The sequence below is a fragment of the Protomyctophum parallelum genome, assembly GCF_964188405.1.
Source record: "Protomyctophum parallelum genome assembly, chromosome: 1".
Lineage (NCBI taxonomy): Eukaryota > Metazoa > Chordata > Actinopteri > Myctophiformes > Myctophidae > Protomyctophum > Protomyctophum parallelum.
Window position 1 is genome coordinate 45,315,571 of NC_139697.1, and position 24,619 is coordinate 45,340,189.

Genomic DNA, 24,619 nt, shown 5'->3' on the forward strand with positions numbered 1-24,619 from the left:
TGTCGGGGTGATCAGGAGGATCCTGACCCCCTGACCTCCATGTGACCTTCCTGTTGTCCTCAGACAGAGAGAGGTTTCTGTGTGCTGTGTTTGTGTCCAGTGTGAGACGCTGGAAATCTGATGAGAAAACAACACAGGAAACATTAAATACATCATTCACTGACTGACACACACGCACAAATGCACATGCACGGTCGCACCCTTGCGCACACACACACACACACACACACACACACACACACACACACACACACACACACACACACACACACACACACACACACACACACACACACACTTACACGGTTGCACACACACACACACACACACACACACACACACACACACACACACACACACACACACACACACACACACACACACACACACACACACACACACACACACATCATCTGGGGACCCCCACAACCACCTGAGGACCACCCACAATCATCTAGGGACCTCCACAACCATCTGGGGACCCCCCACAACCAACACGGTGTAACTGTCATTTCTCCAAAAATAATCAAAGTACAGTATAGAGCACAGTACACTACAATACAGTACAGAGCAGTAACTATACCAATAAATGTATAGTTGCACTGCTCAGTTCACACAAGTGTGATTTTTATTTCCAGTTGTCTTGTATGTTGTTAATTGGAGCGTAGAACAATGCAAATGATCAACACAGAGATCACTTGTGACTTTCTAACAAAAACGAGACACACCTGTGATCCGCACACATCACGGCTCTGCACCACCTTTCATGCATCGCACGTCAGAATTGAACTTATGCCAAATATAGACGAAATACATGTTATTTACGACCAGGTTAGTGAATGAGGCCCATTGATTCTGTCAAACCACATGACCTCATCTTGATGGTGTTAAGGACCAGGCCAAGAGCACAGAGTAGAGAGCACAAGAGTTTTCAGGACAACATCAACCAAGTATACAACCGTGTATAAAATGTTAACGTGTGATGTTGACACAGACAGACAGATACTCACGTTTTGAAATGAGCGTAGAATTAAACCCATCTTCTCTTCCATGTTTCACTCTGTAGGAAGTAGAACAACAATGCATCAATGTCTGACTGTCTAACACAACGTCTCCGCTAGCTGACACTACAGTGTTTCACTCTGTGGGAAGTAGAACAACAATGCATCAATGTCTGACTGTCTAACACAACATCTCCACTAGCTGACACTACAGTGTTTCACTCTGTAGGAAGTAGAACAACAATGCATCAATGTCTGACTGTCTAACACAACGTCTCCACTAGCTGACACTAGGCTACAGTGTTTCACTCTGTAGGAAGTAGAACAACAATGCATCAATGTCTGACTGTCTAACACAACGTCTCCACTAGTTGACACTACAGTGTTTCTCCTATCATTATCTTGGCCCTGCAGCTCATCCAGACATACTCCCTGCTGCCCAGTTTGGATCTCATCACCTCCTCAGACACAGAGAAAACCACTCCACTATCTTAGCCCGTAGACCTTACATGTTCATTGGCCAAATGATGTAATTTAGATAGCATATTATGTAGACATAGCTCTCTATAGTTGATATTCTACTGTTAGATTCTTAGCTTACTTATGATTATTATTCCCATATATTTGATGTATTACCATGTGTTGTTCTTGCTTACTGTGTAGTCCAGTGGTTCCCAAAGTGGTGTCCGGGGACCCCCAGGGGTACCTGAGGGGGTTCCAGGGGGTCCCCAGCTAAATGATAGTTTGGAACCAAATTTGGACCATTATGGGTTCGATTTGTACAGTCTTATGGTTAAAATAACATTGGTTTTGCAATATGAATTGGGGTCTCAGAGATAAAAATCCCATTAAATGGGGGTCCTTAGACTAATGTATGTCAAACTGGGGGTCCTTGAAATTAAACGGGTTGAGAATCACTGCTAGAGCCGTAAAAATCTTCTCTTATGGAGGTCCCTGGAATATCTTTTCAAATAGGGGTCCGTGGGGCTAATGAGTGTCAATTTGGGGGTCCTTGACATTAACAAGTCTTTAATGCCTATTGTGACAGATGTTCATTGTTGACCTGCTATCCTATAGTTTCTTTGAGGCACTGCATTGTTCTCTCTGCATGCATGGCGTTGTGTCAGAGTGAATACACTGTAAAGGGAAACACTGCACTGTCCAACATGGACACAGCCCAAGTCTACTCACTTGCAGTTCTTCAGGACTGAATCATTCACCACGTTGAGGCTCAGGTCCAACTCTCTTAGGGAGGGATTAGAGCTTACAGCTGAGGCCAGAGCTTCACAGCACCCACTGCCGTTATAGGAACCCTCCGCCTCTGATGGGGACGTAGGTCCGTCTCATGCATGACCACGTGCACGCACATGCACAGTGGTTTGTTTACAAGTGACAGAGAGACCTGCAGCAAAGCTAGGGGGTTATCTCTAACCTGTACACATGACCATATACATTATGTTAGCGTGATGATTAAGTTTAAAACGAGTCTGGATGTCATCTTGAATGAGATTAAAAACGGAGGATTTCTGTAATCAGTAGCAGCTGTGTTTGGACGGACGCGCAGGTATGGGACTCAAACGGGTGAGCTTCATTTGTATTGGCCTTTTATTGATGTGTATCTTTACACGTCATCAGTCATCATGCAGCATGTTTTAGTTTTAAGGAAGTAATTACATTTTTATTTGTATGGACTTGATATAAAAACACACACAAATGAGAATGAGAATGTCGAAGTAGCCTATACATTTGCCTTAAAGGGATATTACGCGTTCAATATCAAGCTTATTAATACATTCTCACCACAGCATTCATATTATTCACATAATACAGTAAATAAAAAAACAGAAGTGATCAAAATAAATGTGGTAAATGTATCTTACTTTAGAACTTCCAGTCTACAGTGTGGGCTCTTCAGTGAAGCACAGAGCAGCTCCACTAGTCCTGAGTCCTGCAGGTCGTTTTCACTGAGGTCCAATTCTCTCAAATGTGAAGGATTAGAGCTGAGAGTTGAAGACACAACTTCAACGTCTGTCTTTCTGAGTTTACAGCCAGCAAGTCTGTGAATGCAGATTACATAAGATAAATCAAAACAAATTATACCTAAATACTCATATCTGAACTTGGGAGACCACTACTACTTGGAATTATAGGCATTACTTTCAGTTTCACTGATACATATTATGAAAATAAACTTATTAACTAAAAGGTTCTATAACTATTTTGGGTAAATTACAATGGTGAGTACTTTTTTTAGTTTGATTACTTTCAAGGTATTTTCTACATTTGGCTTGAAAAGCCTGGTCCTTCGATCTTGGGTAAACATTAATATACTTAATTATAAAATATAAAACTATAAACATTCTCCTTGTGATGGTCTAAATTCAACTATCAGCGCCCCTCACTTCACACAGGTGTGATCTTTTTTAATACTACTCCCTTTTCTGTTATAATAATAGATTGATATTACATAGCTAGTATGTAGATATACTATATAGATAGTTACAGAGCTGTAAGGGTCCATTTGGTTACAAGTGTCACACTCAGCATTACAGACCTGGCTGTAAGGGTCAATTTGGTTAAAAGTGTCAAACTCTCATCGTTACAGAGCTGTAAGGGTCCATTTGGTTACAAGTGTTAAACTCCAGACCTGTAAGGGTCCATTTGGTTACATGTTTTACACTGTCAGAGTTCAAGACCTGTTAAAAATATGTAAAATAATGTCAATGTATTTTAAATAGTTATTGTATCGATTTCAAATCATTGAGTCATATCGTATCGGATCGCCATAATGAACCAATATCGTCCATGTATCGTATCGCCAACCATGCAACGTAATACGTATTGTTATCGCTGTTAAAATGTATAGTTATACACCCCTAATTGATATGTTGCATATATTGTTACTGTTAATAAGAACAAATTTAAAGGTTTGACTCCACAATTTGTTGTGTTGTTTTCTGTGTCTGTTATTACTACAGTAGGCTAAAGTTACTTACCCACTATTGCCATTTCTGTTACTAAACTCTGTAAAGCAGAGAAGGACATAAATAGACATTCAAGTGAACTGGAAATTAACGCAATACCCTCTTACGTCATGTGATGAATGTACTGTGTGTTTCACAACCTTTTCCACCTGGGTTGAATTGGTGCGGTTCTTTTTTTTCCCCCTGCTTAATATTGAACCAGTTCCACTGTAAATGAATTGGGTTAGGAAACCTAATATGTTTTTCGGAACTGGAACCAAAACAATGGCCGCAGGTTCTGAGAATCTAGAACAGGACCAGTTGTAGAACCGAAGTTATTTTGGTGGAAAAGGGGAAGTAAAGACAATCATGTCAACATGTTTAGAACAGATAAGATACGTTTCCAACCACAAATGCAAAGGTGTGTAGATGTTACATTTGGCTTAGGTACTTGAGTCTGAGTCAAGAAGGGGTTTAAAGTAGCTCATTCATAAATCACAATATGAAACTTAACGTATATTAAGCATGGGCATTAACGTTTTTCTTTCTTATTAGATTTATTTATTGGGGTGCAGACAGAAAATAGAAAACGACAAACAATGCATTTTGGAATAACGTATTTGTTATTTTTTTATTAATAATAGCAGATACGCCCAGGCGGTGGCGTAACCGTCTGGGCACCCGACTGGTAATCCAGTCGCAGTGTGCCGCGGGTTCGACTCCCGAGCCCGACACAGCCTTTACTGCATGTCTTCCCCCATCTCTCTCCCGTTTCCTGTCAGCCTACTGTCTGTCCCTTGAAAAAAAACAAAAAAAAACAATAAAAGGCGTACTGTATGCCGCAAAAAAAAAATATCTTAAAAAAAAAATAGCAGATACAACTTAATCAATACCATAACAGTATAACACTGCTTAAACATATAATTAAACAAAAAATGTATAGAAAAGAAAGTCAGTAGCCGACTTGTGTTATCATTTGGACATTTTAATTAACAATCACTATGTTTTATGAATGTTGGAAATAGATGAACAGCTAAATCTGCTGCTCACAAAAAACAAGTTGTCCCTTATCTGTTTAAGCTGCTCACTCAATGTCTAACGTAAAATACTAGAAGACAGTTTGACTCAAATTGTAACGGAAAGGTGAAGGTGAAATTAAGCAACGAAATCAAGCCTACTGTAAAATGCCCTTCTTTCTACCTGTATTAAAGGGAATACCACTCATTTTCGACATTTTACTCTGTCATGAATATACGTTTGAGCTGTTGTGTGGAAATATAATAACAAAAAGTCCCCCTATTCTGTGTTTCCTAGAATTGGAGGTATGAAAAAAATTCATTGACATTGTGAAGTACATCTTGATGATGTCATCAAGACATCATCAAGGGTTTATCAAAAGTAAATTATGAATATAATACTTTATCTACAACTGTATACAAAAATAAGTAACCACATTAATATAGGCAATGTACCTTTTGGCAAAAATGAATGAACAAACATAGCTCACAACATGCTTCCTTCGGAAAAAAGCTGTCAAGGTAGCAAATGACCCCTCTCATCCACTCTGCGGGGAGTTTGAACTACTTCCCTCTGGTAGACGGTACAAAGTACCGAAAGCTAACCGTAACATTTTTAAAAATGCCTTCATCCCAAATGCCATGAGGCACTAAACTAAATGATACCATGTCTCGCTGGATCTTTTTAAATGAATTTGCCACTGTTGTCCTGCATTTTTGCCATGAACATAATTGTGTAAGTGTTGTTACTGTTGTTGTTGCTGTTTGTTTTTTACTGTTGTTGAGACCGAAGACAAATTTCCACACGTGGACAATAAATGAAACTATGGAAGCTGTGGACAGTTCAGAAACCTAGCTACCAATCACATCATTGATGGGGATGCCAAGCTAATAGATAGACATCTTCCTGGAAAGTTAGTATGCTGAAATAGAAGCCATTGCATTTATAACAAAAAAAGTTTGTCTTGTTTGGAATTTTCATGTCTATATCAATGATGTAACTGCTAGGCAGGTCTCAGAACTGTCCACAGAAATGGTGCCATAAGTGAGGACCAGTTGTATGAAAATGAGTGTTCCTATAAGATCCAGATTGTTTCTGCTTCTTCCATGTTGTTGTAAGTTGTCATATCTTCATTTACCATCCTGGAACACAACTAACTCAAACCCAGTTGCATTGACTGTGATTCAATAATAATTATGCTATTGCAGTCTGGCTTATTTGACTTCTACCACACTGTCCATAAGCTTCAGCTATTTTATATTAATTTCATGGATTTTGGTCTATTCCAACCCGTGAATAGGTCCCATCACTGGACCCTGCAGCTGCAGGCTCGTCTGAAAGAAAAACACAGACGTCCATAAATTGCAGATTCAAAACGTTTCCACCCAATCCATCTCTATATAATTCAGCTCCCTCTTTGAAAACCCACATTTGATTTAAATAGTTGTGTTATCATGATTGAAGTATACATTACAATGCTACTGTAATTTTCAGCCACTTGAAAGCCATTGAGTTATTCATGGGTGTTGGCGCCACCTTCTGATATACACGTGATCAATTCAGTTCATGTTGTATTATTTATGTTTAGCCATAGTTACCTTGGCTATAGGCCTACCAATCCAAAAAAATGATTTCACACTGTTAGGAGGACACAGATGATCTACTGTGGGTTTTATGTGATGGTGACAGACATTAGACTGCCACTGTGCAGATTACTCAGTCTCAGACACAATGCATTGTTTTTTTTTGTCCCACGATTTTGTAACCCATTTTTCACCCCTGTGTCAATCATCCTGTGATGTGATCCTGGGCTCTACACACCCTCCGCCAACCTAGGGAGAGCAACGGACTTAACTCATGCTTCCTTCATGCTTGAGTGTCCAAGTTGCTCCTTTACACCTGACAGGGGGGAGTTTCCCTGGTTGGACGTAGCGCGTGGAAGGAGCACGTTATTCCAACCAGTTCCTTTCCCCTCCATCAGGCGCCCCGGCTGGCCAGGGGAGGCAGTTTAGAGACCAGGATTACTGCATGTTTTTGTGAGGGTACCTACCCTAGGGGACATGGGGAGAACATGCAAACTCCACACAGAAAGGCCCTTTCGCCAAGCCCGCCTTCGGGTATCATGTGGATGACTTGTACATTATAAACACATGAATCCACACATGCTGTACACCCTGCAGTACAGGTGTGCCGTGTGCAGGTGTGCCGCATGCATGCACATGCACTTTCTTCTTCTTTTGCCTTTTATTTGATTTTATTCTTATTTTTGCCCTCAAAATATTACGTTTTGTTTGTCTTTACATAATGTTTGTGCGCATTGCATTCGGGTACTGAGTACTTTCAAAATAATTAACATGCCCACATGTTGCGGGTCTTACCAGCATTGATGATTTTAATTTAAATAATTTCAGAAATCATATTCATAGCTAAATGGTGCACACACACACACACACACACACACACACAGGCAGTGCTTGCAGTATAGCCAAGTAGGCCTACAATGGCTCGATCTGGCTGTGTGGCTCACTTGTTGAACATTGACTGAACACTGTATTCACAGTCATGTAGTAGAATGGGTCCATTTCAAACGAAAGCACAAAGTCAATACAAAAACTGCTACTAGAAAAAGCAGGGTGTCATGCAAACACCACAGCCAGGTTCTGCACACATACAGCAACCATGCATGACACAACATCGGCTCAGTGCGGCGGCCAGTTCATTCTTAACTTCAAGAAGATTAGCTACTATCAGTACTCACCGATGTCAGTCGATGTTTGTTTCTCCAACATCCAAACACCTCCATTTATTATCATTTCCAGTTGACAGAATACTTACTCCATTGACAGTAGCCTATCCTATTCATCCATGATTCATTGACCCGAGTTTTGAATGTATTTGTAATAGGGCTGGGACTCGATTACAAAGATCTTATTTAATCAGAGGCTTTGTAATTAATTAATCTCAATTAATCGCATATCAATATTTGAACCTGCAGTATTTTTTTAATGGATTTTGGTGTACTAGTGAATCAATGAATAGTGAATACATAAGTTTAAGCAATAAAACATTGTTTTTGTAGTAATAATATCTCAAATTTAATAATTTATATAGAGCTTTTCTGAGTACCCAAATTTGCTTTACAAGGGGGACATGAGAAATCTTTATTAGGGGGAAAAATCTAAGAAATCAAGTCAATATCAAAATCAAGTTAATAAATACATTAAAACAGTGGAATAGATAGCTGGGGAAAGCAATATTGAAGGCTTGGATGGTGGGGGCATGTCTCTGAGAGTTTGGGGAATGCATTCCACAGGGTTTGGTGCAGCAAATATTATGTGACATGACCATTAGAAAACACCTCTGTGTTTCTTCCGTGGACATATACAGTAACAGCCATAACAGATTTTACATTTTAGTTGGCCATATTATGGGAACTTGATTGAAATTGATCGATTGAAGTATTTATTAACAGTTTGCAGAATGGGTACATTTCACATGAAAGCACAACTCAATTCAAAGACTGTAAACTGTGGACGACACACTGATAAAGCATTACACTTGTTTACAACAGGGTGCACCATTTTCAATTCATCAGAACATTTAGAGACATATATAAAAAAAAACAGGAAATCATGTAAGGAGGTACAAAGGAAAAGAGGGGGGAAGGGGGAATCAGATTTTACGAGGTCCAGTTTCGAATTGCATGCAGCCGTCCGTAGGTACCCTTTGAGAGCGGAGTCATGGGATTCAGACAGAATCGTCCACAAACGGCCAGATTAAAACACTTCTTTATATAGGACTATTGCTTGATGACATCAGCAATAACTGAAATAAAATATATAGAAAACAATAAATAAAAATGAAAAAAGGGGGGGGGGGGGGGGGGGGGATGGCCAATGATTATGTAGAGAATACTACCGCAAAGTAGGTTAGAAACGGTTGGCAAACTCTGGTATATTTCTGAGTGGAGCCCCTGATCGTATATTTAAGTTCTTCGAGCTTGAGATGTGACATAACATCCTCCACCCAACGTTTGTGAGATTCGTTTCCCTTTTTACGTCTTTTTATGATGATTTCCCTGTCTTAGAAGTGTATATTTGTACGTCTCTAAATGTGATGATGAATTGAAAATGGTGGGCCCTATTGTAAACAAGTCTAATGCTTTATGGTGTCGTCCACAGTTAATAGTTTTTGTATTGCGTTGTGCTTGAAATGTACTGTAATTCTGCACATTTTTCATGTTCATTTCATGTATTGTGTTCGCTCACCATTCTTTTCCTTGTCCATGTACTTGAGTTCAATCTGTGAATATGTCGCGTCAGCGGCGTCACTGGACTCTGAAAAAGTCCACAGTTAACAGTTTTTGTTTTGAGTTGTGCTTGAAATGTACTGTAATTCTGCACACTTTTCATGTTCATTTCTGTTCACCATTCTTTTCCTTGTCCATGTACTTGAGTTCAATCTGTGAATATGTCGCGTCACTGGACTCTGAAGAAAATAAAAGAACGATCATAGACGTGGTAATTGTCCATACATTGCAGACACAAATCATTTCCACTTGAATTCATCTCTATAATTCTGTCAAATCTAACACTCTCTTTTCAAAATCACATTTAAATAATCATATGTTATTATGCAATAATATTACAGCAGAATGTTAAAGCTCAGGTTTAAATATGTGACTGATTAAGCAATGAACATCTTATATGCAGGTTTAATGTTTGGTTTAAGTTCAATGTTAGTTTTAAAAACGCCATTGACAGTGAAGGGAAAATGTAATGTTTGTGTTGACACCGTTTGTTTTATATCACCTAATCAACATGAGTTAGACTTTAAGGTCACATTCACACCAGAGAGCTTTGCTGCGATTAAAACGAATCCTGCTGCGCATTTTCAGAAAGTGCACTTCGTTTGGCAGGTGTGAAGGCTCATTCGAATCCTAATGCGTATCAAAGAAGAATTCTACTCCGAGCAGTCCTGCAGGTCGTTTTCACTGAGGTCCAATTCTCTCAAATGGGAAGGATTAGAGCTGAGAGCTGAAGACACAACTTCAATGTCTGTCTTTCTGAGTTTACAGCCAGCAAGTCTGTGAATGCAGATTACATAAAATAAATCAAAACAAATTATACCTAAATACTCATATCTGAACTTGGGAGACCACTACTACTTGGAATTATAGACATTACTTTCAGTTTCACTGATACATATTATGAAAATAAACTTATTAACTAAAAGGTTCTATAACTATTTTGGGTAAATTACAATGGTGAGTACTTTTTTTTGTTTGATTACTTTCAAGGTATTTTCTACATTTGGCTTGAAAAGCCTGGTCCTTCGATCTTGGGTAAACATTAATATACTTAATTATAAAATATAAAACTATAAACATTCTCCTCGTGATGGTCTAAATTCAACTATCAGCGCCCCTCACTTCACACAGGTGTGATCTTTTTTAATACTACTCCCTTTTCTGTTATAATAATAGATTGATATTACATAGCTAGTATGTAGATATACTATATAGATAGTTACAGAGCTGTAAGGGTCCATTTGGTTACAAGTGTCACACTCAGCATTACAGACCTGGCTGTAAGGGTCAATTTGGTTACAAGTGTCAAACTCTCATCGTTACAGAGCTGTAAGAGTGTAAGGGTCCATTTGGTTACAAGTGTTAAACTCCAGACCTGTAAGGGTCCATTTGGTTACATGTATTACACTGTCAGAGTTAAAGACCTGTTAAAAATATGTAAAATAATGTCAATGTATTTTAAATAGTTACTGTATCGATTTCAAATCATTGAGTCATGTTGCATATATTGTTACTGTTAATAAGAACAAATTTAAAGGTTTGACTCCACAATTTGTTGTGTTGTTTTCTGTGTCTGTTATTACTACAGTAGGCTAAAGTTACTTACCCACTATTGCCATTTCTGTTACTAAACTCTGTAAAGCAGAGAAGGACATAAATAGACATTCAAGTGAACTGGAAATTAACGCAATACCCTCTTACGTCATGTGATGAATGTACTGTGTGGTTCACAACCTTTTCCACCTGGGTTGAATTGGTGCGGTTCTTTTTTTTCCCCCTGCTTAATATTGAACCAGTTCCACTGTAAATGAATTGGGTTATGAAACCTAATATGTTTTTCGGAACTGGAACCAAAACAATGGCCGCAGGTTCTGAGAATCTAGAACGCGACCAGTTGTAGAACCGAAGTTATTTTGGTGGAAAAGGGGAAGTAAAGACAATCATGTCAACATGTTTAGAACAGATAAGATACGTTTCCAACCACAAATGCAAAGGTGTGTAGATGTTACATTTGGCTTAGGTACTTGAGTCTGAGTCAAGAAGGGGTTTAAAGTAGCTCATTCATAAATCACAATATGAAACTTAACGTATATTAAGCATGGGCATTAACGTTTTTCTTTTTCTTATTAGATTTATTTATTGGGGTGCAGACAGAAAATAGAAAACGACAAACAATGCATTTTGGAATAACGTATTTGTTATTTTTTTATTAATAATAGCAGATACAACTTAATCAATACCATAACAGTATAACACTGCTTAAACATATAATTAAACAAAAAAATGTATAGAAAAGAAAGTCAGTAGCCGACTTGTGTTATCATTTGGACATTTTAATTAACAATCACTATGTTTTATGAATGTTGGAAATAGATGAACAGCTAAATCTGCTGCTCACAAAAAACAAGTTGTCCCTTATCTGTTTAAGCTGCTCACTCAATGTCTAACGTAAAATACTAGAAGACAGTTTGACTCAAATTGTAACGGAAAAGTGAAGGTGAAATTAAGCAACGAAATCAAGCCTACTGTAAAATGCCCTTCTTTCTACCTGTATTAAAGGGAATACATCGACATTTTACTATGTCATGAATACACAATTGAGCTGTTGTGTGGAAATATAATAATAAAAAGGCCCCCTTATTCTGTGTTTCCTAGAATTGGAGGTATGGAAAAAATTGTGAAGTACATCTTGATGATGTCATCAAGACATCATCAAGGGTTTATCAAAAGTAAATTATGAATATAATACTTTATCTACTGTACTGTATACAAAAATAAGTAACCACATTAATATAGGCAATGTACCTTTTGGCAAAAATGAATGAACAAACATAGCTGATCTACAAGCTCACAACATGCTTCCTTCGGAAAAAAGCTGTCAAGGTAGCAAATGACCCCTCTCATCCATGCGGGGAGTTTGAACTACTTCCCTCTGGTAGACGGTACAAAGTACCGAAAGCTAACCGTAACATTTTTAAAAATGCCTTCATCCCAAATGCCATGAGGCACTAAACTAAATGATACCATGTCTCGCTGGATCTTTTTAAATGAATTTGCCACTGTTGTCCTGCATTTTTGCCATGAACATAATTGTGTAAGTGTTGTTACTGTTGTTGTTGCTGTTTGTTTTTTACTGTTGTTGAGACCAAAGACAAATTTCCACACGTGGACAATAAATGAAACTATGGAAGCTGTGGACAGTTCAGAAACCTAGCTACCAATCACATCATTGATGGGGATGCCAAGCTAATAGATAGACATCTTCCTGGAAAGTTAGTATGCTAAAATAGAAGCCATTGCATTTATAACAAAAAAAGTTTGTCTTGTTTGGAATTTTCATGTCTATATCAATGATGTAACTGCTAGGCAGGTCTCAGAACTGTCCACAGAAATGGTGCCATAAGTGAGGACCAGTTGTATGAAAATGAGTGTTCCTATAAGATCCAGATTGTTTCTGCTTCTTCCATGTTGTCGTAAGTTGTCATATCTTCATTTACCATCCTGGAACACAACTTTAAACACTCAAACCCAGTTGCATTGACTGTGATTCAATAATAATTATGCTATTGCAGTCTGGCTTATTTGACTTCTACCACACTGTCCATAAGCTTCAGCTATTTTATATTAATTTCATGGATTTTGGTCTATTCCAACCCGTGAATAGCTCCCATCACTGGACCCTGCAGCTGCAGGCTCGTCTGAAAGAAAAACACAGACGTCCATAAATTGCAGATTCAAAACGTTTCCACCCAATCCATCTCTATATAATTCAGCTCCCTCTTTGAAAACCCACATTTGATTTAAATAGTTGTGTTATGCTACTGTAATTTTCAGCCACTTGAAAGCCATTGAGTTATTCATGGATGTTGGCGCCACCTTCTGATATACACGTGATCAATTCAGTTCATGTTGTATTATTTATGTTTAGCCATAGTTACCTTGGCTATAGGCCTACCAATCCAAAAAAATGATTTCACACTGTTAGGAGGACACAGATGATCTACTGTGGGTTTTATGTGATGGTGACAGTGTGATATTAGACTTCCACTGTGCAGATTACTCAGTCTCAGACACAATGCATTGTGTTATTTCCTCATGTGGATGACTTGTACATTATAAACACATGAATCCACACATGCTGTACACCCTGCAGTACAGGTGTGCCGCATGCATGCACATGCACTTTCTTCTTCTTTTGCCTTTTATTTGATTTTATTCTTATTTTTGCCCTCAAAATATTACGTTTTGTTTGTCTTTACATAATGTTTGTGCGCATTGCATTCGGGTACTGAGTACTTTCAAAATAATTAACATGCCCACATGTTGCGGGTCTTACCAGCATTGATGATTTTAATTTAAATAATTTCAGAAATCATATTCATAGCTAAACGGTGCACACACACACGCACACACACACACACACACACACACACACACAGGCAGTGCTTGCAGTATAGCCAAGTAGGCCTACAATGGCTCGATCTGGCTGTGTGGCTCACTTGTTGAACATTGACTGAACACTGTATTCACAGTCATGTAGTAGAATGGGTCCATTTCAAACGAAAGCACAAAGTCAATACAAAAACTGCTACTAGAAAAAGCAGGGTGTCATGCAAACACCACAGCCAGCTTCTGCACACATACAGCAACCATGCATGACACAACATCGGCTCAGTGCGGCGGCCAGTTCATTCTTAACTTCAAGAAGATCAGCTACTATCAGTACTCACCGATGTCAGTCGATGTTTGTTTCTCCAACATCCAAACACCTCCATTTATCATCATTTCCAGTTGACAGCATACTTACTCCATTGACAGTAGCCTATCCTATTTATCCATGATTCATTGACCCGAGTTTTGAATGTATTTGTAATAGGGCTGGGACTCGATTACAAAGATCTTATTTAATCAGAGGCTTTGTAATTAATTAATCTCAATTAATCGCATATCAATATTTGAACCTGCAGTATTTTTTTAATGGATTTTGGTGTACTAGTGAATCAATGAATAGTGAATACATAAGTTTAAGCAATAAAACATTGTTTTTGTAGTAATAATATCTCAAATTTAATAATTTATATAGAGCTTTTCTGAGTACCCAAATTTGCTTTACAGGGGGGACATGAGAAATCTTTATTAGGGGAAAAAATCTAAGAAATCAAGTCAATATCAAAATCAATAAATTAAAACGGTGGAATAGATAGCTGGGGAAAGCAATATTGAAGGCTTGGATGGTGGGGGCATGTCTCTGAGAGTTTGGGGAATGCATTCCACAGGGTTTGGTGCAGCAAATATTATGTGACATGACCATTAGAAAACACCTCTGTGTTTCTTCCGTGGACATATACAGTAACAGCCATAACAGATTTTACATTTTAGTTGGCCATATTATGGGAACTTGATTGAAATTGATCGATTGAAGTATTTATTAACAGTTTGCAGAATGGGTACATTTCACATGAAAGCACAACTCAATTCAAAGACTGTTAACTGTGGACGACACATTGATAAAGCATTACACTTGTTTACAACAGGGTGCACCATTTTCAATTCATCAGAACATTTAAAGACATATATAAAAAAAAACAGGAAATCATGTAAGGAGGTACAAAGGAAAAGAGGGGGGAAGGGGGAATCAGATTTTACGAGGTCCAGTTTCGAATTGCATGCAGCCGTCCGTAGGTACCCTTTGAGAGCGGAGTCATGGGATTCAGACAGAATCGTCCACAAACGGCCAGATTAAAACACTTATTTATAGGCCTATTGATTGAAAACTAGGGACATTGCACAAGCACCCCGCAGACTAGAGCCCTGCACGGGCCTAAAATATGGGCCCGTGCCCGGCCCGGGCCCGTGGAGTTAAGGGCCTGCCCGGCCCTAAGCCCGTTGGGCAGTGACAAAGTCGGCCCGGGCCCGGCCCAAAAGCCCGACTTTTTTTTTTTTTTTAATTACGCTATTTCTATAGCATGCGCGCCGCGGCCGCTTTATTGGCGCACACTCACACTCTCGGCTGCGCTATCTCACACTCTGATAAACCCACATTAAGAACAAGAAGTCCAGAACAACACACACGTCACACTAAAAAGTACTTAGTTTTAGTAGAACTTTTATTAAACATTAAGCGTTCATGGCATAGGCTACGTGAGACCACGAAACGAATAAAGTGCGTGAGTGAGACAAGGCAGGATAAACAAGAGTCAAAATGTCCTGAGATGCTTTGAACTATATGAAATAAATAAAACATCAACTCAAGTGATCCAGCAGCAGTAGGCTAACTGCTATAAGGCACATTATGCCGACAGAATGGCAGATACATTGGCTGAACTGCCAAAAAGAACACAAATGAATGCGCAGCTCAGTTGCTCACACATATTAATTTCTAATACAGATTTACAGAAAGAAGCATATAGCCTAATAGGCCTATGGCCTAATCAAATCAATTACGTATAGGCAATAAATCAGCGTGCCAAGCATGGTGATCGCCGCTGCAACGGCTAGCCAGCCATGAAGCAAAAAAAAAGAAGAAAAATTATAGGCCTACCTTTCTTTGGGTCAAAAGTGAAGAACAAACAATATTGCAAAAATATTCCAATCCACAGTCCATAGTCCACTCCGCACACAATGTCACAAACAACAACTACTCCTTAGACAGTCCACGATTTCCGTGAAGAAAAAGAATAGCATCCACCGTTTCAGGTTTTAGATTAGTTCTCCTCTCCTCCACTGTCCTCCCAGCTGAGCTGAAGACACGCTCGCTGCTGCTGCTGCTTGCAGGTATGCTCAGCACCTGGAGAGTTTTTAAGAGTCAGAAGTCAAGACTTAAGTTAGTACTATACAATACATCACATTATACAGAACAGATTAGACAATTAGACAATTATTTTACACAAAGGCTGCTGCACATAATTAATTTACAAAACACGACAAGATCATATTTATTCATTTCAAAACTATATACAATAACAATAATACAAAGCAATTTTGTATATGTCATAACCGTGGGCATAAAATACAAATAATATAGTCTATATTATGATTTCATTCAGACAAACTTTGAGTGCGTTCTTACCTGTCGGGCGAGTCGTGAAAGGAAAGGAAAGGTGCACTGGTGTTTACGCCACCAACCCAGAATATCTCGGTCGTCGTCATCCATGCGGGGGGTAAGGGTAAATTCCACGTAGATTTTGACCTCATCGTTGTCGGGGTTGTTGTTGTTGTTGTCACTGACATTCTGCCATTCTGCTTCCAAGTCACTGTGACTGAGGGCTCTTCTTTTCGCTGCTGGTGCTGTTGAATCATCGGGCTGGCCCTGCCGCTCGGCGGCCTCGGCCTCCTCTTCGGTCGCAGCATTTTTAAAGAGTGCTATCCAACTCTTTGCATCTTGCATGATGGCATCTCTCTCAGTGGCAGTGAACATACGGAGGTGGCTGAATTTTGGCCATACGAACATTGCCAGTTTATGGTGGGGCGTGATCTCAATCTTTTTGCCAATCCATTCCAAGTGTCGCTGGCGGATGGCGGTCTGGTATGGCATGTCTGTGCTCACCGGTTGACAATGACGTGTCAGAACCCCATGCCACAACACAACCAGGTTCAACGTTGGATATTTTTCGCCTTCCATCTCCCTTTGAGCTTCATAGAAAGGAAGGAGAAATTTGACTAAAAAGTCAACTATTTCTGGGGACACATCAGCCATTTTCTCGGCATCACCACGGCTCTCCAGCTTTTGCAGTAGTTCAGCATAGACGGCCTTGATCGATTTCAACGTGAGATATACAGTGCTAAAGCGTGTGTCTCCCATCTGTACAACGGTATGGGATAAATCGCTTGCCAGTCCACTTTGTTTTGCAAACCTGACAACTTTCTTGACCGCCAGCAGTGTTGCACCAACCTCACGGACTGATTCGGTTGCACACAGCTCGTTAATGTCGAGGGCATGTCGGAGGACTGTGTTGTAAACGTGATCCTGGCAATCCAAGCGCTGGTAGGGACTCAACGCACTCTTAATATTAGAACCCTGATCAGTCACCCACACCACGTTAGTCATCACAGAGGGATCAAATTTGAGAACTGTCACAAGGTGCTTCTGTAACTCCCTGCGGATATTGGCTCCTGTCTTGGACTCGTCGCGAGGAAACATGGGTGTGGTGAGTACAACATTCTTCAGTGTGAAATCTGAGGTGACATAGTGACATGTGATCGTCATATAACTGAGCTTGCGGTAGTCGTCAGTCCACATGTCTGTGGTCATCCCGATTTGAATTTTGGTCAGAACGTCTTTGATTTCACTAACAATCACGTCTCTTTTACCTGTTGCCTTCTCTGTGCAATTACGAGAGACAGTGGTGGGATCAGGTAGTAAATCCGCTGCTGACACTCGCCCATAAGTTGCACCAGTGTTGATCAGTTCCTGGGCCAATTTTAGAAACCCTCCTCCAGCCACCGTTTCGAATGATCGTATGTCTTCGCAACAGAACTCGACACACTTCTGTGTGACTTTTTTTTTTGCACTAGTTGGCGCTAGCTTTGGTAGAAAATCAAGCAAAGGCAATTGTCGGCTTGTGACACTGCTGCTAGGCCTACTACTCGGACTCGCTGCTGCTGTGCAGCCACGGTCGGTATGTCGCCCCAAATGAGACGTGCCCGTTCCTTTGCTGTCATAAGAAAGGACATGTTTACATTTTTTGCACTGAGCAAAACCAGCTGGCTCATTTGTTAATGTAGTTACAAGATCAAAGTTCCTCCATACTTCTGATTTTCCTCCTTTATTGTTCACTGCCTGGAGCTCCCCACGAGCCAACCTCTCCTTTGTGATGTAACTTTTGTCCATATTTCATCGTTGTGTGGCTTTCTTTTGTTTTGTCGTGTACACTACTACTCACTCGTTCGCTGTCGCTGTTGTTTTTGTTTCTGCAAAGCATGCGTGCTGACTGCCGGGTGTGTGTTTGTGTCGTTGTCACGTGACTGACTACGTCTACTACTACAGTCAGTGTTGTGTAGCAGCAGCAGGATAGCAGCGCGCGCAGCAGCCAAATGAAGGAAGGAGAGGCGACAGCATTTAGGCGCGCGCGGTTTAGACCAGTTGAAATTCATTGCGCAAAATGTTATAATTAATCTCTGGCTCGGCCCGCCCGGCCCTGGGCCCGTTGGGCAGTGACAAAGTCGGCCCGGGCCCGGCCCGTTTTGGTGGGCCGGGCCGGGCCCCGTCGGTACCCGACGGGCTTGCAGGCCTCTACCGCAGACCCCTCTAACATTTGGGACATCAGGGTGAGCACCTTATATTTTGCATTTGCACATGTTCAGAGCTCTATATGTAGCTGCTGTCCGTCCTCCAACCTCAACAATACATCCACAAGAGTCTAAATCTCAGTGCTCTATAAGTCTATATCCCTGATGCAGCACTGCCAACATTGATCAGTTTGTTTTCCATTAAGATCTAAATGTGAATCAATCAAGTTAATTCACGTGAGGCGGTATAGTCTGTTTTTAATAGTTTCATTCTTCAAACCCGCTCTCAAAAGGCACCTACGGACGGTTGCAATTCGAAACTGGCCCCCTTAAAATCTGAATCCCCCACCGACCCCTTTTCCCCCTTACTGTATATGTTTCGTTTCCCTTTTAGTTCAAGTATTTTTATTGAGGTTTTTCAGAACAGGACGGACAACAGGTACAAGACAGATACAGGACAAACCAACAACACCAGTACTCAACATTCATGTAAAAAATATAAAAGTCTGAAATAATGTAAAACAAAACTCTCCAAATTGTACATTGATGACATCAGCAATAACTGAAATAAAATATATAGAAAACAATAAATAGAAATGAAAAAAGGGGGGGGGGTGGCCAATGATTATGTAGAGAATACTACCGCAAAGTAGGTTAGAAACGGTTGCCAAACTCTGGTATATTTCTGAGTGGAGCCCCTGATCGTATATTTAAGTTCTTCGAGCTTGAGATGTGACATAACATCCTCTCCACCCAACGTTCGTGAGATTCGTTTCCCTTTTTACGTCTTTTTATGATGATTTCCCGTCTTAGAAGTGTATATTTGTACGTCTCTAAATGTGATGATGAATTGAAAATGGTGGGCCCTATTGTAAACAAGTCTAATGCTTTATGGTGTCGTCCACAGTTAACAGTTTTTGTATTGCGTTGTGCTTGAAATGTACTGTAATTCTGCACATTTTTCATGTTCATTTCATGTATTGTGTTCGCTCACCATTCTTTTCCTTGTCCATGTACTTGAGTTCAATCTGTGAATATGTCGCGTCAGCGGCGTCACTGGACTCTGAAAAAGTCCACAGTTAACAGTTTTTGTTTTGAGTTGTGCTTGAAATGTACTGTAATTCTGCAAACTTCTCATGTTCATTTCTGTTCACCATTCTTTTCCTTGTCCATGTACTTGAGTTCAATCTGTGAATATGTCGCGTCACTGGACTCTGAAGAAAATAAAAGAACGATCATAGACGTGGTAATTGTCCATACATTGCAGACACAAATAATTTCCACTTGAATTCATCTCTATAATTCTGTCAAATCTAACACTCTCTTTTCAAAATCACATTTAAATAATCATATGTTATTATGCAATAATATTACAGCAGAATGTTAAAGCTCAGGTTTAAATATGTGACTGATTAAGCAATGAGCATCTTATATACAGGTTTAATGTTTGGTTTTAGTTCAATGTTAGTTTTTAAAACGCCATTGACAATGAAGGGAAAATGTAATGTTTGTGTTGACACCGTTTGTTTTCACCTAATCAACATGAGTTAGACTTTAAGGTCACATCCACATGCAGCTTTGCTGCGATTAAAACGAATCCTGCTGCGCATTTTCATAAAGTGCACTTCGTTTGGCAGGTGTGAAGGCTCATTCGAATCCTAATGCGTATCAAAGAAGAATTCTACTCCGAGCAAAAACGGGGGTTTTGCTTCGCTTCCAATCACACTTGATTACGATTCGGTGCAGGTGTGAATGCAATCCGCAGTAAATAAAGGAAATGAAGCAAACATAATGTGGCGGGTGAGGAGCTGAACACAGTTGGAGACGGAGAAGGCATATTTTACACAGCGCGAAGATGTCCCGTTACCGTGGATTTATTTATTTATTTGACAGGGACAACGCTCATTAATCAACATGTCAGTTTTCACATCAATGTAAATGGGCCAGAGTTAGCCAAAGCTAAATTTCATCTGTAGTCCCTGGGCAGGCTCTTAAAAAGTAAATGATAAAAGAAAGACAGAGTGTAGGGCGCCTGCACACAACACCATGCGTTGATGCCATGTGTGCATATGTGCAGGCACCCATCACCACGTCCATACAAAAACACAGTACAACAGATAAAAGAAAGACAAAGTGTGGGGTGCCTGCACTCAACACCATGCGTTGATGCCATGTGTGCATATGTGCAGGCACCCAACACCACGTCCATACAAAAACACAGTACAATACAGATAAAAGAAAGACAAAGTGTGGGGTGCCTGCACTCAACACCATGCGTTGATGCCATGTGTGCATATGTGCAGGCACCCAACACCACGTCCATACAAAAACACAGTACAATACAGATAAAAGAAAGACAAAGTGTGGGGTGCCTGCACACAACACCATGCGTTGATGCCATGTGTGCATACTGTATGTGCAGGCACCCAACACCATGACCATACACAATACAATACAATACAGATCAACATGGTACAGGGGACAGAACAACTGCAAAGTGAAATGAGAAATGACACTGAATACTAATTAGTGCTGATAGTTACTCATGATTACAGATAGACGTGGTCGAATGAGGAGACTGAAGCCCTGATCGAAATGAGGACGAGTACATTAATCAATTGCTTAAGAAAACACATAATACACTGCAGTGTATTATAGCCTACAGAATATTCTGTCTGTCTGTCTGTGCGTGCCGTAAACATGTGTGCTGTCACAGTGTGGGGACTGGGGAGTAGGGACTTTCATCTCGATAAACTTGTAAACACATGTGCGCTGCTCTCTGTTATATCAGTGCGCTCAGCGCTGTGCCTCCATGCCCAAAAGAACAGTGCGTGGCTGCATGCGTATAGTGAGAGAGCGAGAGAGCTGGGGGGGGGGGGGTCCATTCCCAGTCCCAGTCGACACGACACATGCACGTTATGAGTATAATTTTATCACCATAGATTTCACTGTGTAGGCTAGTTTATGAATGGAACACATTGATAAAGGTCCCCCCTGCTGCGTTTCCAATTGCTGCGGATGACAGTGTGAAGGCAAACCGCAGCAAATTAAATAGGCAAGAATCCCAATTAGGTGGGAATGTGACCTAATATATTAGCGCCTCACTTCACACGGGTGTGATTTTTAAATGCTTTGCACCTGTTAAGCCTGTAATTGAAACTGCCTTCATATAGCCTAATAGAAATAGTTCATTTCGCATTTCTGTTTAGCTATACGAAATGAATGATTGTACCTAAGACACAGTAAGACTACTGTAGGCTTCATGTGAGAACAGTGTGATATTAGACTTACATTATCATGAAGTACACTCTGACACTCATTGTGTATTGATGACAACATTACTGTACACACACACACACGCACGCACGCACGCACGCCAGTGTGAGCTGTGTGTGCATTCGCTCACCCATCCTTTCCTTGTCCAGATCTTTGAGATCAATCTCTGAATATATGGCGTCACTGGACTCTGCTGCAGGTTCATCTGAAATAAATGAGTTACAGCATAGAGATCCATAAGCATCAATGTCTGATTCACACAATTGGCCAGGAGGTGCACGCACATCCCGGGTTAATTCAACGGGTGCTCGAACAAAAGAGAAACAGACTGCAAAAGAAAGAATAAGTCTGCACACCTGACGAAGACCACAGAGGCCCAAATGTTGTGTTTTTTACCCCGTCTTGGTGAATAAAGTTTTTGGGGAGCTTTCAAAACGGTATGCAGACTTATTCTTCCCTTTGCAGTCTGATTCACACAATTATCATAATTCATCTCTATAATTCTGTAAATTAAAAAAAAAGAAAATACACATTCGTGTTATAAAGTAGCCGATTAATTGATTGATTGATTGATTGATTGATTGATTGATTGAAAGGCTGACCATGCTGATGCGGGGTGTGTCCATCATCTGTACCTTCTCTCAGCTGGTTGGTCCTCTGGTCTGCTGCTGAGTTCTGATTGGTTCCCCGGGACTCGATGGATCTATAGTCCAACATAAAGATATGAAAGATTTAGGAGGAGACGTGTACGCACACACACACACACACACACACACACACACACAAGTGAGTTCAAGTCCATTGCTCTCCCCATGTCCACCATATATGGGGACTATAGGTTGGCGGAGGGTGTGTAGAGCCCAGGATCACATTACACAGGAGTGAAAAATGGGTTACAAAATCGTGGGATAAAGATTATATATATAAAAAACAAATCACACCTGTGTGAACCAAGTGGTGCAACTCCCCTCTCTCCCCCCCCCCTCCTCTCTCTCTCTCTCTCTCTCTCTCTCTCTCTGCTCGTCAGATTAGCTTTATTATAGATATCAATGAACCTAGACAGTCAGTAGTTGGATTTGCGTCCAGCAGGTGGCAGCCATGTCACATACTTCTCTCTTTCCAATTTCACGCATGCGCACACCACTCGTGCTCAAGACGGATACATGATACAGGATAACATACGGACATCGCTGGATGTAGAAGTGGTTGCACCACTTAAAAAAGAGTTAGAAGAATTACTATTTTTATTGACGTTGGCCTGTTATCTCTCCTAATGGTACCACGTCAATACAGCATGGAGGAAATGTGGAGGAAAATCGTATCCAACGACAACACAATATCCAACGTTTTGGGTCTGATCAGGCTAAATGTCATCAAGTGCTGGTCCGTGACTCAAAGGCTGAATAAATAATGTGCCTTGCTATAAAAAGGGTTGAAAACCTGTTATGGTCTGGCTCCCGGCCGGTCCATCTGTCTCTCCACAGACTTTGCCAGACCTGGCAACCTCTCCATAGACCTTGTCAGACCTGGCAACTCCCACTTTCCCTTCCACTCACACAGTCAGTTCACTCACCTGTCTCCAACCCCCTCATCATCCCACCTGTGAACACTTTGACAATCAGCCTGCCCCTTATATAACTGGACTCTTTACAAACTTTCGGTGTCAGTTCATAGTTTGATGTCGTCGGTGCATGTTTCCTGTTTTGACTACCATGTCATTTTCTGTTTGGTTCCTGACTCCTGAGTGAGATATATTCCTGTTTACTGCGTTTCTACTCAAGTGTGAGTTTTTGTCCTGTGTTCCTGCATTCTTCTCATGTTGTGAGATTATTGCCTGGATTCCTGCTGAGTATCAACTTCAGTGTAAGACTTCTGCCTATTTCATTTATTAAATACCTTGAATTCAACACTGTTTCCTGTGACTCTGCATTTTGGGTTCAGAACATTTTGACACCGTAACAAAACCACTGCTATAGATGTTATTTTTTTTTCCAATAACTTGACAAAGTCAGTCAGGCTAGAGGACAGTGGTGTAGAGACTAGACAACCACATGTCTCCACTGAAACACCAGAGACTTAATTTGTTTAACCTGACAGTGAAGAGTTTCACCACATAATGCATGCATACTTGAGATCCCAGCTCCACTCAATGCTGAACAGATGCCCTGAACAACCTGTAGGAGGTGCTAGTGGACAGACAGACAGGTGACACAAAGCTGGTGAGCCATCAGCAGACAGGGTTAGACAGAGTGAGAGTCGTGTACACATAGTCATACCTGACGCAACATGGATTATCTGCAATGAAAAAAAGAAATAGTAAAACACGTTAAATAGTGCAGTGGTTCTCAAAGTGGGGTTTTTGTACACTCTCAGAGTTTTTTCAGAGAGATAAATTACAGACACAAATAATTTCCACTTGAATTCATCTCTATAATTCTGTCAACACCCTCTTTTCAAAATCACATTTAAATAATCATATGTTATTATGCAGTAATATTACAGCGGAATGTTAAAGCTCAGGTTTAAATATGTGACTGATTAAGCATCTTTTTTTGAGAGGCGCTAGCCTCCTATATAATCATATAGTCATCTTGTCCCTAACACAAACATTAAATCCCATTAACAATAAAGATAATTTAATGTTTGTTTTGTCACTTCACTTCACACGGGTGTGATTTTGAAATGCTTGCACATGTTAAGCCTGTAATTGAAACTGCCTTTTATATAGCCTAATAATATAATATAATATAATATAATATAATAATATAGGCAGTGGCACAGCCTTCTATTCTGGTAGACCTGTTCAGTTCATGTAGCATTTGTTT

General features: G+C 40.2%; 1 protein-coding gene and 1 long non-coding RNA gene across 2 annotated transcripts in view; both read right to left on the minus strand.

Annotated features, from left to right (window-relative positions):
• Nucleotides 1–6,242: 6,242 nt before the first annotated feature.
• Nucleotides 6,243–19,733, minus strand: LOC310874844. The gene is made up of 3 exons (XR_014570586.1): nt 19,673–19,733; nt 9,410–9,469; nt 6,243–6,315 (listed from the first exon to the last, which is right to left on the minus strand). It is a non-coding gene; the product is annotated as an uncharacterized lncRNA (long non-coding RNA).
• A 1,495-nt stretch (nt 19,734–21,228) lies between these two features.
• The window catches only part of LOC310872607 (uncharacterized protein), a gene marked incomplete at its 3' end in the record, with an annotated part of 236,003 nt that continues 232,612 nt past the window's right edge, over nt 21,229–24,619 (minus strand). The window contains exons 5-7 of the mRNA XM_083784622.1: nt 22,430–22,497; nt 21,925–21,999; nt 21,229–21,242 (exon numbers count right to left, since the gene is read on the minus strand). Coding sequence (XP_083640748.1) covers nt 21,229–21,242; nt 21,925–21,999; nt 22,430–22,497 — 157 coding nt within the window. The remainder of the gene's footprint in view (nt 21,243–21,924; nt 22,000–22,429; nt 22,498–24,619) is intronic.